Source organism: Cuculus canorus, chromosome 10 (assembly GCF_017976375.1).
Source record: "Cuculus canorus isolate bCucCan1 chromosome 10, bCucCan1.pri, whole genome shotgun sequence".
NCBI classification, from domain to species: Eukaryota; Metazoa; Chordata; class Aves; order Cuculiformes; family Cuculidae; genus Cuculus; species Cuculus canorus.
The window spans coordinates 5,666,158-5,684,135 of record NC_071410.1 but is presented as its reverse complement, the minus strand read 5'-3'; the positions used below and the strand labels follow the sequence as shown (position 1 = coordinate 5,684,135).

At 35.3% G+C, this 17,978-nt stretch overlaps 1 protein-coding gene across 3 annotated transcripts in view; it reads right to left on the bottom strand.

Moving 5' to 3' along the window:
- The window catches only part of DIAPH2 (diaphanous related formin 2), a 203,845-nt gene that overhangs the window by 115,198 nt on the left and 70,669 nt on the right, over positions 1-17,978 (bottom strand). For all 3 annotated transcript variants that reach the window (XM_054075440.1, XM_054075441.1, XM_054075439.1), the window contains 3 exons: positions 13,404-13,505; positions 10,458-10,697; positions 2,954-3,083 (listed from right to left, as the gene is read on the bottom strand). In XM_054075440.1, coding sequence (XP_053931415.1) covers positions 2,954-3,083; positions 10,458-10,697; positions 13,404-13,505 — 472 coding nt within the window. The remainder of the gene's footprint in view (positions 1-2,953; positions 3,084-10,457; positions 10,698-13,403; positions 13,506-17,978) is intronic.

Genomic DNA, 17,978 nt, shown 5'->3' with positions numbered 1-17,978 from the left:
TTGGGATAACAAAGAAGTGAATCTGGTAGAAACATGAACTAAGGTTTGTACAGTTTCAGCTGCGGGGGAACAAGAGAAAAACACTGCAGACTGGAGGAAGTTAAGTGCATATCACTTCCATCAAAGAATCCAGTTTGCTGCAATCTTGTGATCTTCTTTATTGGTTTTTGGTTTGTACAGTCTGCTTCAAGTAACAAGGAATACCTTTCCACTAATCTCATGCCAGTTAATCAGTCTGACCTTTGCTTATACTTTCTTGAATAAAGCTGTTCCCTATTTTTTTTTTTGCTTTTCATAAACCTCTACGTTGATCCTCCATCTTTAAAAAGATTAAATATTTTATTATACCTAATAACAGATTATTGAAAATTTTAGTACATGCATGTGCGGTTCATCTAATCTCATTGACCTTTCCATATTAAAATCCAGTTTTATGCTTTATCTGCCATTTGTTAAAAAAAAAATCATACATTCGTTGTTCAGATGCTGGGTTTTTTATACTTCTATGAGAACTAAAGCAAAATGAGACTTTCTTCTTATTTACATGGAACTGCGAAAATGAACCCAAGATTTCAAAAAAGCTGAATTTCTTAAGTCTTGTATTTGGACTTTTATGTATCATTGAAACTATGAGGCTGCCTGAAAAGTAAGAATCATATACCTCAAGAAATCAGACTGTCGTGTCTTTGTTCATATTCCTGTAATTAAAATCTACAAAGAGATAACATTTGCTGGTTGATTTCTTTCTATTTTACGTATAACTAAGCAATGTCAACGCCCTCACATCTGTAGCCGATTTATTCCAAAAGAAGCCTTCTACAGGAAAAGTAAACCTAAGTGTCCATCCGCAAAGCTATTGGTTTATAAACCACCAAACAACAAACAAAGTGAAAATCGTCTCCTGCACACAAAGCACATGAGAAACCTGCACAGGAAAAATGACCACATATGACAGAGCAGACGGACGTTACAATTAAACAAAACCAAAAAGCACCACGGGGAAAAGTTCAAGCAAGGTACACAAACCACATTCACTCCACCAAAAATCTGCTTTGTTACAGAAAGCAAAGCAGAGCTGGAAGGGAAGTTTTAGTAATTAAAAATGATCAGCAGTTTATGCTTCTGATAATAACTCAGTGCTGTTTATAGGAAGTGTAATGAGCTTTTATCTTAGAGAATGAAACAAATATAACTGTAATAACACCTTTTTCATTTACATTCTAAGCATCAGGATTATTAGAGACCTTGGTCCAATTAATATGCTTGCTCTCTTTTGCACGCTATCGATTAACTAAACCTTACTAACCCTTTCGGTTTAATTCCTCAAGTGAAATTATGGCACATTAGAGGCTTTGAATCAAACTGTAAAAATCTCAAAGCTGCAAGGTAAAGCACTAGCCACAGGAGAAAATTACTAAGAGATCAAATGTGTCTAGTAAACCGTAAGGTTTTGTAAAGAAATTAACAAGAGATGTAAGAAGAAGAAGATTAAACTGAAAAAAAAAAAAATCACCTCCAGAAAAGAACTACCAAGTGGTAAAAAACATCACTGGAATTTAGATAAGATATCAGGAAAATTAATAGCAATTGTCTTTGTGTAACATCCATAGAAGTGTTCAGATGTAAGTAGCCAGCCAAATGCTATTTAAGTGTGTATAATTCTTTTTTTTATACACATATCTGTAAGTGTGTGTATATGGCACATTCAAGGTGGTAATCATTTCCTCATTCTCTATACTGCCTTAAAACACCATCACATCCTCAACTCAATATAGGCAGATCAGCTCCTTTCTGTCAACAGACATTCACACCTATGAAATGTTCATCAGCAAAGTGGAAAGTGAAATATGAAGACATTTAATCCATACAAATAAAATTTAATTTCTATGCAGCAAAAAAAACATGGAAAGGTACTTGTGAAGTTTGAGAAAGGGCAAAAAAAATGGTATGACAAAACCAGTCATATAAATCTGTGAATAAGTCGAAGATGAAACAACAGCAAAGTTAGGGAATAGTTCATCAATCAACACAAGTCCTCGGGGAAACAAGAGTTCTGCTCTCACTAGACCAAAGTTTAAAATAGAAGACAAACAAAGAAAATGATGGCCTAATTAAAAAAAGTTTCTAAGAGCTAACTTCTCCACTGAACAGACACTGACTGGAAACACTGAAAAAAAAGGAGACAAAAATTTGCAAGAGGAAACCTGCGTAGAGGTAACGAAAACGTGTATCCAGCTTCTTTTCTCCTCGTGTTCTTGCACTCCTACAAGTGTTTACCTTCTGATAAATCAGTAGTGCCAAGTCAAAACTAAACAGTTTGTGTTACCTTCATCAGCCACTATTCACACAGCCCTCGCTTCCCACAGCTGAGAAACAACGCTGCCAAGCAGCACCGTGTGCTTGACATAAAAAGAGAACCGACAACAAAAGTACTAAGTTCTCCATCAGATCTACCAGGATATGCTGCTGACTGACCAAGAATAAAATCAGTATTAATCACTGACTGTACTGTACAATTAAATTAGGTAATTAACATACAGTCTGGGAGCTTCAGAAAGCTTATTCATTATTCTGCATTCAGGTGTTAAATCAAGTCTTGAAGTGGGAAACATTCTGTGCCCATAGGCATGCGCACACAAGCGCTCACTCTGAAGCAATACGCTTAATGGTAACTACACTGCTTAAAAAAAATAACCTATCAGAAGGTGTATAAGTATTGCACTGAAATATCCTGTATTATTTCCACAACCAATTCCAGGACAAAAGAAGTTGCTTTATTATTGTTTTTCCACTCCTCACTTTTTCTCAGGTCAATAAATACCAGAAAAGCAAAATCCATATGGATTATCAATGCTTACAGGTTACATAATCCTACAATCTAAAATGAAATGTTGGTAGTATTTAATGTCCAAGGAAACAGTTATTACCTTTAGGTGTTTATCTATTCGCTTACCTTTACTTGCACTTTCAACATGCTGCAATTCATCTGGAAATTTTAGGATGTCTCGGTAATTCTCCTCACAGATTTCTGCCAGAAAATGCAATAGGGTTGTTTTCTGATCTGATGATTTAGTGTCACGAATCTGAAAAGTAAATGCAGGAGAAAACAGACAAACAAACAAATATTTTTAGTAAAATGTTTAAATAAAGTGAATCTTGCAGATGTAATCTCACGAGAAAAAAGTTACCTACACTGGTTGCCTGCAAATGAAACTAATTTTAAAACTGAAATTTTTGCAGACTACAAAGGGAATCTATTCCTATGCTAGACATTTGAAGAACAATTAATTGTGCTGAGAACAAGACCTGAAGACAATCCATAAAGTTCCGAGATTTTAGCAACACCAGTTCAGAAAGCCCTCTGTGATAAAAAAAAATAGCTCTGAACAGAGATTAAACAGAACAGAATTGAGTTCATTCCTCCAAAGCGCCCCACTGCCAGATTTCTAAAGGGGTCCCTTTGATATGCTGCATAGCTGGGCAGCATTCTAAAAGTCCGAATTTGCTCTTTTACCAGTCAAGTTAAAGAAACTCCTTGTCATAAATCCCTGATTTCTTATTGCAGCAAAATCTAAAGCACATTACTTCATCCAAGAGACTTTCAAGACCTATTCTATACAGACACATGAAATAAATGCCTATATCCTCTCACTGGAAAATGAAACAACAATAGAAAAGGAAAGGTCATCCTAACTGCCAGTAAAGGAAATTTAGTATGGCCAGTTTCATTAGATGAAAAGCTGCATGAAAATTGTGCACAGTGTGAAGACACAAGCAATTGCGTATTTTCCCTATTGTCTCAACTCCAGAAGCAAGTTTTAGTGGTCTGAAATAAACCTTCAAGTCTTCTTGAAGGTGATAAGGCCTTCTGCTTTTCATTAACCTAAGCGCAGTAACTGCTAGAATAATTTGATTATTTTTCAAGAACAATTCTGAAATAATTGTTAAAATACAGAACTAGTGGCAAATTTTCAAGTAAACATAGATACTTGTAGTTAAATCCCTTAACGGGGTGCACATGTGTGCAAAGGAACATCGCGAACTTAAGAAAAGGAGAAAATAATTGTAATTCCAAGTTTAGTTTCTCCATTTTTATGCAGACAGAGAATGAAAGTATGAGTTGATTGAAGATCTTGTGGAAGTAGAGATAATCCCTTATTGACAAAGGCAATAGAGACATTAGGTGTATGCAAGAATCTGAGATAAGCGTACTTGACTTTTCATAAAGAATTAGTATTACAAATATATCTGTAAAGGTTTTTTAAACCGCATTTTACTAACTCATCTAGTACAGTTCTTACACAGAAGTAAGCTACGACATACACAACAAATGAAATCAAGGATTTATTTAAGAAGAATACATAAATGTGCGTATAAAATCTCCTATTTGTTTTCTCATTCTCTAAATCACTAGAAGTTCTAATTCCATAATCCTCATGACAGGCTCGCCATCGATGTTCAATTTAATACAGGCCTTTCAGCTTTAAGGATTACCCTGTTAAGAATAAATGAGTGCAGCCAAAAAACAGGCTTTTAAAAATATAAGGTATTTAGGCAATTAAGAATGCAATTTAATTCATACCGATTCGGTGATTAAAGACTAAACAATGCCCAGTAATAGTATGCAATTAAAAGGTTTTAATGTGCTATGTCCATGGAAGTTTTTCCAACTTGAAAAAAAAAATCATAGATTTAGTGGCTAAACATCTGCATGGTAAAAAGAAATTCCATTTCAATTTATCTGTGAACAAGAACTATGGGATTTGCAGTCTTTGATCTCTCTGACATCATCAAGTGGATAAAGCTTTTTTTTTGTTTCCTAAATGGACAAAATTATTTTGCCTTCAGATTACCACTGGAACATGTTTTGTCACCAAGAGTAACATCATATTAACAAGAGATAATACTAGCACCTGCTGAGTTGCTTAAAATCAGTAGAAAACAGTCGTTCAGATCTTAAACAACTGTGTCTAATTCCCTTCTTCAGCCCAATCAAGAAAAAAGTCTCAGTTAAGACCCATCCATATTTTCAATAGGTAAGAGACACAATGAGTAACATGTAGCTCTGCTTGAGCTTCAGAATCCATATAACTACTTCCTTTTTAAAGTTCTAAGCCTACTACTATAATGAGAAGATAAGGAAGAATGTAGTCTAATGGATATTATTTAAATATAAAAATGGAAATGAAAGACAAGAACCAGAATGCTGACAACACAGCTGCATCTTTATATTCTCTGTATTTGCACAGTGTACTTCTATTCAGTGTAAATTTTATCTCCTCTTTTATTCTTGGGTACAATTCAATATTTTTTACATTACGAAGACTTATGTGTATTTTAAATTAAAAGTCACATTGCAATAAAGTGAAAATTGTTTGTCTTATATCCAGTTAAAGTGTTTCTTGTTTCATTTAACAACTCTTGTCTCTCATTCTTTTGCTGTACACTTTGCTAAAAAGCCTGGTTACACCTTTACAGTAATACATTTGTTCTTGGAAAGTTGCTACAGGTGCCATCCAGAACCTTTTTTCACTCTGAGCCGGCCAAGCCCTCTCCCATGAGCCTTGCCTCAGTGACCCGGCCTGTGACCAGACTGATGGTCCTCTACTCAACTTCATAGACAGAGATGGATTTTGGTAGAGAATACTCAATGCCATGCTCCTTCTGCAACGCAGTAAATCCTGAGTTAAGGGCAAAAAACAGCCACCACCTGTCACCTCTTGACTACTGTCCTGTCAGCAAAGCCCCGGATGCGGCAGCCTTCGCTGCTGCCAAGGCACACCACTGACTCCTGTTTGTCCACTAAGACTCCAAGTTTTTTGCTTCCCACTCCCAAGACAACTCTTCTGCAGCAGTTTAAGCCTGTCCCCAAGCACAAGGCTTGACACGTAGCACATGACAACGTCACTGTGTTAAGAACAAAATTGACTTTACAATAGTAATAATGCCCATCAGCATAAAGCTAAATTATCTTTTTATAAACAAGAGCTCTGAAAAGGGCAACCGTAAAATGCTAGACTTAGAAACCACAGCCTCTGTTATATTAAAAGGTTAATAAATAGAAAAATCAAACTAAGTATCTAGTTTCAGGTAAAACTATTTAAAGAAAAAGCTCAGGCAGCTGACGTTTAGTCAATGCCTTTTCAACTAATAAAAGTCTTATTTGGGTTACTACACTAAGAACAAAAGATTGGGGAGGGACAATCAATATTTTTCCCTCCTTTTCATTTTATATACTTTTATTTGTCACTTTCACAGATGATAATTGCAGCTCAGATTTAAATAGTGATTTTTTTTTTAACTTCGTAACAGTTAACTGAACCAGAAAACCATGCTTCCAAGAAATATTCTATGGGTTCAAATTCCAAGTGGTATTAAGGGTTAGTAAAGAAGCAAAAAAACTATGAAAAATGACAGCTGTTTCACTGTCTTATTAAGAGTTCCAGCCTCATGAATGTAAGCAGAGATGGACATAGGCCAGCACAAAAAATATCCTCTTTGCAATGGAAAAGGTGGGCTGCACAAAGTGTTACATCTTTAGAAAGAGTCATCCATTTCCTTGCCATTGACCTAGGTATGTTAAACAAAAAACAAACCGAAACAAAATAGGTAAAGAAAGGGATTTTACTTCCTGCCTAATATATAAACATAAAGGAAAACTAGGGTGTGAAACGTAATAATTGTTGCATTATGCCCCCTGCATTTTCATCCTTTTAACTCTCAAAGCATTACCCTATCAGAGAAATTTTTAATAGTTCCTCAAGACTTGCTAAACCAACACATCTCAACAACAGTAACATCATTTACCATTTGGAATACAAATAATTGCTGTATTTCTTCATCTTAAGTAGCGTTAACTCGCTGCAACATAAAGGCTTTTACAGAGCAGTGTCTGTATATATGGCATTTTCAAAACAACAACAACTCATGCCACCAACTTAAGGCTTTCCAAATTTATTAATTTATAAAGAAGACACTAACACCGTGGTATGAAAATTGTCCAATAAAGGTTTTGATTCTATGGCCCTTCTTTATCAGAGAAACAGATTCTGGGAATAATACCTTTAGTAAAGGGGCGAGGGGAATCATTGCAGCCTTCAGAAAGCAGTTTCCAGCTGAACGGAGAAGCATCAATTTGAGTGGTCAATACTACCGGATTCATTGTTTGGGAAAGGATTAAAGACTAATGAACACAGAGCATAATACTCAGTGCACGCATTGAAATCAAGTAATATGCAGAGTACTACTTTTAAGTCTGTAGCTCAGAAATAGCATTTATATAGACAAATTACCCATTACATGTTGTATCTTGGTATAAGAGTTTCAAACACACAAATCATACCATAACGCAATTCGATTATTTTTTCTTTTTAACAGGTATTTTTTGATCCAATTTTTCAGGTGTGAGGTTTAAAAGTTACTGCTTATGTAAGGAAAAACTTTTATGTTTTAACTATCACTAGAGTGACATTTGAGTATTATAACTATAAAATAACCCACTTTCTATTGATTTAAGAGATTAAACAACTTGTCATATCCCAGAAATGTTCCCCATTTTAACAGAAAAGGGGTTAGTAGACAGTAAGCGTACACTAGTCAGTAATACTCTACCTATAAAAGCAGCCTGTCTTGTATTATTTGCACCATTTGAATAAGAAGTTACATAGCACTACTTATTACATAAAATAGACATCGATCCAGCTAAAATTCTACAAAAGCTTTATTAAAATAGAGGAACGCTTGCTGTTTGTCTTTACATTAATTTGCCACAAGAAGAACAGAAGTTGTACTTTACATAAGCCTAAAGCAAATCTCTTTTCTTTCAATTAAATTTGTATCTGGCATAACTTCATAGAACTCTTCCTCAAGGAGAGACAGAAACTGCAGTAATAGGGTGCAGAACAACAGTTCCATCACTTGCACACATGATTAAAACACAGCAACTGCTAAAAAGGTTTACTTTCAGTGTATTACTACAGAAGCTTCCCTGAACTTCACTACTTTTTTGGCCCTACCTCTATTTTCAGAGTACTTAACACTTCTGCAATCATGAATGCTCATGCACACATCACAGTAGCTGCTACTTCTTGCCAGCCTTGATACAGCACATGAATTCTAATGTCCATCTTTCTTATTTGAGCCAAATTAAGTTCTCTGTCTTCTGCCAAAGGTTGTTTACAAATCATTTCTTTCTCCAATATCATCATACACTGCAATAAAACATCCAGAAAGATAATCTGTTTTTAAGGATTTGCAATTACTATGCAGGCATTGGCTTTCTAGCTATGAACAGACAGCTTTGAATTCATGCTTTCTTTTCTTTCATTTCTTTACCATGATTTAATAAAACTTCTTACACAAAACCAGATTTCCATGTACAAAATTTCCAGCTCTGGCTTAAGAACATCAGAGGCAGGAACAAACCAGCGTGGAAATCATATTTTCTTGGAAAGTGAATTCAACACATTTGGTTACCACACCGAAACATGTGTGCACTCTTGTACTCTGCACACAAACATGTGTACACTTAGATATTATAAATTTCTGACAGCTGAACTCACTTAGCATGGAGAGAAAGTCTACTGACATTAAACTGAAAGTCCACTGACAAAAAAGTTTCAAACACCAGTCTAAAAAAAGAAAAACACAAACTAAACACACACAGACACCAAGCCTTTCAAAACCATTGATCAAATACCCAGTGCTTTAATTCCTCTTACCCTAATATGTTTTTTGGTTATTTTTTTCTGAGACTTAGATACTTGATTTCAGGCAAAACACCAACCTATAGTAAAGAACAGCTGAAAACTTGAGTCACTGCAACTAGATTTAAATAATTCTGTTCTCCTAACAGCTGAAGTCTTTCACTAATAACAACATTCAGAGGGCAATACAGGTTTTAAACTTAGATCTTACTTTGTCTCATCAAGTATCTTAAAGTGAGAGCCACCAAAAAGAGTCAAAAAAAAAATCAGGCTTTACTTTTAGACATCACCTTATAACAGAATATACCCAGTACCTAAATGTAAAAGCACACAGCGCTGTCAACATTTTATTAGGGAGAACATTTAAGTATTTTCTATGATCTCACTGGAGTGGGAGAGAACATCTCACCCAAACAACCAGCTCAAAAAAACCACACAATAGATTTCATTTCTGAGGGCAAGGCTGAATTAAATTGTCATAGATTTTTGTCTGTTATTTTAAATGGAATTTAGCTGTAAACAGAGATAGCTATGCTTCAGCAATTATTCAGTTCAGTAGAGGACAATTTGAAGGATTAGTCAATCTACATTAGCTGTGTCAACATCCGTGGGATTTGCATTGACAGCAATTCATAATTCTGTCACCTGGAGTGCAAGAACATCTCAAATCCATGCTACACTGCAGTACCATTCATGCACGGTCATCACTGCCCCTCCTCTTCAGTAACAAGCAGTTTTTTCCTAAAGCCATTCATTACCCTCTAGATTCCACTACTACCAAAAAGAAAATGTAGCACTAGATTTACGACAAAATCCTTCTACTTCACCTCTCTTTAAAAAAGCTATTAAAAAACAGAAGTTACTTCTCAGGTGATGTTTTTTATTGTACCAGAAGTTAACAAAATCTTTGTATTCAACTACAGCACGCAGAGCCTCTCTCTACTGAAATACTGCAGATTAGACTTGCTGTGTATTTGTGATATTATCCCCCCCCAAGGTTCAATGTCCATGAGGTACACCCCTGATGTCCATGTGGTGCCCAAAGAAAGTACTTGAAACAAATAAATTAAGAGTTCTTCTGCAAGATTTATCCTAACTTCTAAAAAAATCTTTTTACAAATGTTGCACTCATTTATTCCAAAGATACTTCTCAAAGTACTTCACTAACTGTGATGATGAAGTTTAGATCAATGCCTCAGGCTTTATACTATATAAATAAACAAGTACTGCACATTAAATTCTGACTGCTACAGGTTCTGAAGTTGTCATTGCATCCCATATTTTGCCACTACAACTCAAGTTAAACCTATGATTCCCATGTCCACCTTTAATCCCAAATACCTATTTCAGTGACAGTGCTGGAGAGATAGCTGGGTAAAAGATGGGAAAAAAGGTGAGTAGCCAGAGCCATTTAATATACTGAGAGTTTTATGTATATTTTAATGACAAGATGATAGTCAAACGAATTTAGATGAAAGAAAGCTGTTTTACTTATATACTCATATACTCCAGAAAGACTCAGAACAGACTTCGAGTTAAACAGCTGCCTTCAATCACCACTGCACTAAGAAAGACAGCAATAGCAGGAGATCATCCTAGAAATGTTCACTCTGTATTTGCTTACACACTAATAAAAAATGGAGGTGCAGTCAATAAACAAATTGACTGAATGTTCTTTGCTCTTTAGGGTACTTCCTCATATGTTGTGAGTTACATGAATCCACACTTGCAAGTTTCATAGTTTTATCTTACCTTGCAAAGAAAGCTGATATTAAAACCAAGAGACTGTGCGTTTCTGGAGCCAGAGTTCATATAGTTTCCAAGGAACAGCACTAACTCTAAAAGCTTACTGAAGCTTTCACTCTTCTTCAGCTCTTCACAAGCAAGTGTAACTGCCATAATGTCAGGTTTGATATTGTTTACATGCTCTTCAAACATCAGCCTGAAAAGGATCCCATTGAGACGTGACCGCAACATTTTCACTGAACTCATCTATGAAATAGGAAACATTAGATCAGAACATAAAAGAACCAAAAGTTTATTTAGGCAAAATAGCTTCTATTAAAAAACAATATTTTGCTGCCAGCAAGACTACAGTTTCTGTCTATTTTCACTGTCTTGTATTTCCAGGCAACTGTAGCTGCCTATAGGTATTTTTCCCCAAATCATTCACTTTGTCGGAAAAAAATTGGTGACGTATTTAAAATAGGAGTGCTTTGCATTACCCAAACACTAAACTTGTGATTTACAAACTCCCTGGCAATAAACACAGACTGACATAATGCTTCCTCCCAGCAAAGCCAGTTCCATCAATTAACAGGAACTTAAGATGAGCCTGGAGGTATAACCCAGCAAATATTTGGTCACACCTTCAGCTGTTTCGAGTGGGTCGTTCCCTTAGAATCCAAAACATTTTTATATACATTATGCTCTTGATGAGCCAACAGAAGATGACCACAAATGCTATTTTATTTCCTCCTTCCTCATACTGCTTTGTTTTCTCTTTCATGTGCAGGTTTCTAAGTACACATGTTCAATGGCTGATAAACATAATGACCTTAGAGTAATCTTCTGAAAACAGATAAGGTGCAAAGATCATACTCACTTTGAAAAAGGTCAAATTGTTTATAGTTCTACAACAGTACTGTCAAAGGCATAAACAAAATAACAAATTCAAACAGGTACATGTAGCAGCAAGCATTGGCTTCCACACCAACAATTAAAAAGCAAGAAAATGGGTATTTCTTTTCCAGCTAACTGTAAACACTGGACTGAAGGTCATTATTTCCCCTTCTGGGCTTTCGTAAAGGTCCTTGTCTAAATTCTCTACCTAATGAAGCTTTTTATTCAGTTTTTTATTCTTCCTTATCATCATTCAATTCTCAAGTCCTATATTAAAACCAGGATCAAAGGTTATTGAAGGAAGAGGCAAAAAGCACAATTAAATTGGCCTCACTTTGTAGGGAAAAAAGCTGACATTCCTATAGTAGAAATTAGTCAACTTACTCAGCCTTCTTACACATAAAATATTAAACAGTTGCCTTTTTTTTTTTTTCATTTTCCTATCCATGTTCTAGAAAGTTTAACTCTACAACAGCTCTAGAAATTAAGGTGAGGCAAAACAAGAGGCAAATAAATTCATTTAAAATGACGGAATGACTCTAAAACAATGCAGCTGCAACACACTTGTACAATTCTTGCCCGCGCAGCTACCCTCAGCAAGGATTACAGCTAACAGGGTCACAGAATCTGCAACTACTCAATTAAGGCTCTCCCTTCCCATTAACAATGAAATCCTGACAATCCAGTTCTTAACAGCTGAAGTTCACATTCCTAGGAAGCAGCAACATCCCATCTCATGCTTTTCCAGAACACACACCAGAAATTGAATTCTTTGGTCTGTTCCAGTGACTTATTTTGGTGGTTTAAAAGTGAACTGAAACTCAAAACCACACAATTGCAGGATGATCTTTCTAGAAGTGGTAATATTCTTCCTAACTGGACTTCAAAACTTACAGTTGGTGGTAAAGAGAAGTGACTGAACTTTAGTCTAAGTTTGAATACCACTAACAGTTTGGGTTTTTTCCAGCCCATCCTCTGAGGTGACAGAGAATGGTTGGCACCCACACTTTATGGCACAGATGGGACTCATGCTTTTATAATACCTAAAATGCTTAATAGAACTAAAACTGAAAGCCAGTGCCCTTACTGAAGCTGTGGTTATTGCCAGGTCATAACAAGAAATTAACACTTCAACTTAAGTTTTACTTCAAAAACCAGAGATCATTCTACCTAGACTATTTAATGTTATACGGCTGATTCAGTTCATCTTATTCTACTTCAACATTAGTGCAAACTTTTCTTTATATGATGTCGTGCTGCTTTTTTTGATCCCAGGATATAACTTGAAAAACAGTTCCAGTAATTAATTTGGATATCTAATTGACTTTAACATTTCATCTAAATGAAAATGTGATTCTAATTTTCATTTATAGATCAGCAGAATATTAAGTTAGTCAGTCTCTTCTTATAAGTTGACCATTTACAAAGTGTTTTCAATACAAATTGTAAAAAACTTTCTCTGAATTGTATTAAATATGATGGGCACAGTGATTAACCAATTAACATCTCTTAACTAACATACCTAAATTTTTATATATATATATAGGTAAACATTCTAAATAGCACTTAACAGTCTGTCATCTTCTATTCCAAAACAAATTCTTCTTAACATCAAGATTAAGGTTATTGTTAATGCAAAACGCTCAAATTAATGAAAAACACAATGAAAAAGGTCTCCAGTCATGTAGAGAGCTTAAGTTCAGGTGTGTTTTATCCACTGTAATGAACTTACCATCCAAGTCAAAATCACAACCAAAACCAGCATTTTAGTAGCAGTAAAATTAGTTGAATAAGCAAGCAAAATTACAGAAACTTAGTCCATTTGTAAGGAAAACCATTTTTTTTATGTTTTCTCATTAACATTCCACTAAATTCCTTCTCAACCTTTTGCACCATACACCTAGTATGTATTTACAGAGATTTTTAGATTACTACTCACCAATAAATAGATGGTAATTTTCCGTGCTGCAGGAGTTGCAAAAATACCAACTGAAAGAATTTAAACCTAAAGTTTTTCTTTCAAAAATCTATTTGACAAAATAGAACCCTCCAGTTAATTATTGCACTGATACATACCACAACTCCAAATTGTTCTGGCTCAGCAAGATCATTATATTCATCCTTTAATTCGGCTAAGGCATTGAGTTCTTTCTGCTCAGGAAGATTCTTCACTAGATTCTAAAACAAACAAGGCATTATATTAAATTTGTTATATTAAACTAGCTAAGATCTTAAAATAACACGCTTAAAATATCACAATGTAGAAATGCAGGAGGAAATTATAGGAAGCTTATTTCATATACACAGATTTAACACTATATAAACAAGAAATCAAACTAGTAATTATTTAATACAAACATCAGGTCCTCTGTTAAGAGGCTCTAATTTGAAGAATGCCTTCTCAGTATTAAAAAGTCACACAAAATTCTTTGATGTTGTCAGAACCTGAGAAATTATACTCTACAATCTTTTTTCCCTTGACAATTGTATCTTGCTCATTAACTATTAATCAAGAAATAACTGGTCTTCATAAAATAAGACATAACTACCAATACAAATTTTATACATTCAAAATAGCTCTGCACAAACATCACTTAAAAATACTTCACAGAAAAAAACTCCAGCAACATCATAAAATTGTACAGATTATCTGAACGGCAAATACACTGGAACTCAGCAAAAAGGAAAACTTGCTTTAAATATTATCCATGTCCCAAAGAAAAGCGTATGGTTTAGTACATGATCTTGACATCTGAAAGTACAGCTATGCTAAACACATAAAATATTAAGGCTAAAGAATACTTTGTTTTAAGAGATACTCAGTAAAAGTTTAGGTTGTATTTAATTTTTTATATATATCTTGGTTGAAAACAAAACAATAATGTATTCTTCAAGGGGGAAAAGTATGCATTTACATTGAAGCAAACTAGCAACAGTCAATAGGCCTTTTTTGTTCCAAAAAGTTGATAAATCTAAATATGAAAAAACCCTAGTGACTTAAAATATTATTAACCGATATGATTACATTGTGGCTGTTCACACAAAGAGAGTGTCCTTTACTTCATTTCTAATCATCACTAAACGCCTTTGTTCATAATAAAACCTCAAGACAGGAAAATCAAGCAGCAAATATGATGTTGTATTTTGGATACTGGATATGGATTCAAAAGCCTGGAGTCGCTTAGAGGCAAGGGGGATTGTGTGGAATTTCTAAAGCTGTTGAGTTGCCAGAGTTGCAGGTATTTACCTACAGAAAAGAGGTAGAAACACTTGCAAGTACTGAGCAAACACGGAGCCCAAGCTGCTTTCCCAGGGTGGCCCGTAGGAAGATTTCGGAGCAGGGGAGAGTTTGTGGTATAACCGCCTAAATACACAGCAATAGCAGGCAACCTGTTTCTGTACACTGGATCATTTATAGATACTTAACAAGCACACAGAAGCCAAGAAATGGTGCATTTTTGTTATCAACAGCTTTTGAAAAAATCAACCTGAGCTTTGCCCAGCTCCACAGTGCAATGACTCTCGTCCCAAACAAACAAGTTAAAAACACGTCTTGACACAGAAATTGTTTTTTCTTCTACACAAACACTTTGGGTCCTGAAGTATTGCAGAAAAAAAGGGTTAGGTCCATGTTCCTCAACGAGAAGCAGTGGGCTTTAGAGTTTCACTTTCAATAAAGTGTCCTGGAATATGCAACTCTGTAGCATTTTAATTCTAACACTAATTACAGAGATAAGGCAATTATGCTACACCTACAAAAATTAGATCTTTTAATGCTTTCTGCTGCACTAGCTACAGAAGTAGAACATTTCAGAACATGCTTCCTGAACTTGAAGTTCTGGTTAGGTGATTAGCACATCAGTTCTCCTCCCCTCCCACCAGAAAAGTGTCTTGTCATGTCTTCCCATAAGATATGAATAAAAGAGAAGAGACAAGCACCTCGACACTATCGGAGAACCGATAGTGACTGTTTAGGTCTCTGCCACATGAAGACAGTGATACGAAGGAAAAAAAAAAACCAACTTACATGCCTTTAAAAAAAAGTAAAGCAAACAGTGCTATAGAAGCATATTTTTCCCCAGACAGAAAACTCATAATTGGAGAAAACCTGTACTATTAGAGCTATATGTCTTATTTTTGGAACATAGCAATCCTGCCATCACTCTTGCAATGTTCTTATTCATTAGGAGAATTTGAGTACTGATCACTCTGCCAGGTTTGATGAAGTAGGCATTAAGGTACAATTTTCAGAAAGGCATCAGTCTAATTTGTCAAACTGGCAAGTGATAGCTAACTTAATTCTCTTAAGCTGAAAGAATCACACATTCACCCATATTAATAAGGGGAAATAAACATGACAAGCAGACTCACACAAAGCATCCCTTGCCAAGCGTCTCAGCAAAAGGAGTTCAATATACTTGACAGAGACAAGCATCAGGCTCACCTGGATGCCATACAGTCAAACCATGGACTCGTATTTAAACCTAAACGTGTTTCCTTTCCCATTAACCCAAAACCACATCTGACAGATACCTACTTCAAAAAACTAAAGCATCTGCAAAACATTATTGCTCATTTGATTTATCCTTATCAATATTAAGCAGTTAAACACAAACTAAGTACTAGAATTTTTTTAATCTGTTTTCATTAGGTACCCTATTTACCAAATCCTACCATCAATAATTTCACTGTATTTGTCAGAAATGTGTATTTCATTACACGTGAATCAACTTACTGTAAAAGATTATTTTTTCCATCAATGCAGAAATACAAGTACCTACTACTAAAACCACCATTTTTCTTCTAGCCCTGTAACCACAATCTGTTAGCATGCTTGACCATTCCTTCTTCCCCTTCCACATCCCTTTATGGTCTAGAGCTAACACATTAACTCATTTACTCTCAGCTTCTAAGAAGGAGATTTTCACTCTACTAGCATTACAGCTCTCTCTATAGATGATAATTAGATATGTTTGCTTTCATGAACAGCACTGAATAACTGAAAGTGAAGCTAAAGCATTGAGCCCATATTTAAATTCATGTCAGGGCTTTAGAAAACAGAATTCCATAATGTATTTATAATGATGTGGTTTTAAATGGAAACAGGGTAAAAAAAAAAGCAGCAATGGCTCTCCTTAAGATGCTGAAACTATCAATGACTACTCTCTGTCACAGTGCTCTAAACTCTGCTAAACATCATGTTACACAACTGCATGTTTACAAAAACTCACTCTTTCTAGACACATCGGGAACTGAGATATTTTTCCCCCCACAGTGTTTTCCTCAAGAAAGAGTTAAAACTTCATATAGACTACCATGTACTCAAACTTATTAACCCAATTAATTTCAGTAAATGTTCCAACATAAGTTTGAAAAGTAGCAAGAAATGAAGACTTGAGAAGCATAACTGTAAAAGCATTTTATCTGCTCAGTTACACTACACCGATTTAGCTTCCAATCAGTAGTATTAAAAACTGTTAAACTGGTAAATTAGTTAATAACTCAGTCAGAAGATTAGAAGAAAAATGAACCAGAGTAGACTGAACATGAAACAGATGATATAGCCCACTTACCCCAACACATTTGTAAGATGGTCTTTAGAAACAGAGACAGAGTCTCTTCCAGGTTATCACCTCTATCTCCCTGCTATTAGAAGCCACTCCATTCCATTGAGAAATGAACCAGTCTCCAAAGCCTCAGGTTTTTGAAGATTACAGGCAGTTGAGACTGTAGGTAACTGCACTCATGACGAATTCGTACACATTTATTCTGCTGTTAACACTGCCTTTTTACTTATACATCATCTTCTCCCCAGTGCTCATGCACATCACTTCTCCACATACAGTTATAATGTAGTCGTAACCCCTTTCAGCTATTTATATTGCTAATCTAATCAAGACAATCTTTTCTAGCTTCCTTCTGGAGACTGCTTCTTCATCCTTGCATCACCCTAAGTAGTTTTTAAGTTCACCTTCTCCATTTTAAATTCTTTTTTTGTTAAATGTACTGAGTATTTTAGATAAGGTCTTAGAATTCTATTATTCAAAAGCATAATAATTCTCCTCTCTACTGGAAATATTCACGTGATAGACCTTGCAATCACATTTGCCTTTGTTATGGTGCACTGGATCTGGCTAAGATGAACTTAATTTTCTTCATGCAGCCCATATGGTGCTGTTTTGACTTGTGACCGAAGTGGTGTCTATAACACACGACTGTTTTAGCTTCTGTTGAGCATTCTTGTGCAGCTGTAAGGCCGTCACTGTTTCTCATTATAACCGTAGTTGGGGGGTGGAAAACAGAAAAAGAAACCCAACCTAACCAAAACCAACAAGCAAACAAAAAAAACCACATACAAACCCACACAACTAAACCACAAAACCAAATCAAGATTTTCCCAAATAAATGAGAATTTTGGATTCCAATTACGTATTTCAAAAAAAACTTGGTTTTGGTAAGTCTCAGAATATAACATTGTAAGAAAACATAACAGTACATAGCGCTGTAGTTAAGTCCAATAGTTTGATGTCGGTGTGAAAACAGCAGCCCTTCCTCTACAGCCTCAAGAAAGCAAAAGTGCAGAATGCAGGAGGGCCTTGGTGACACAAGAGAAGTTTCAGACAAAGGACAAGCAAATTTGCTTTGTTAATT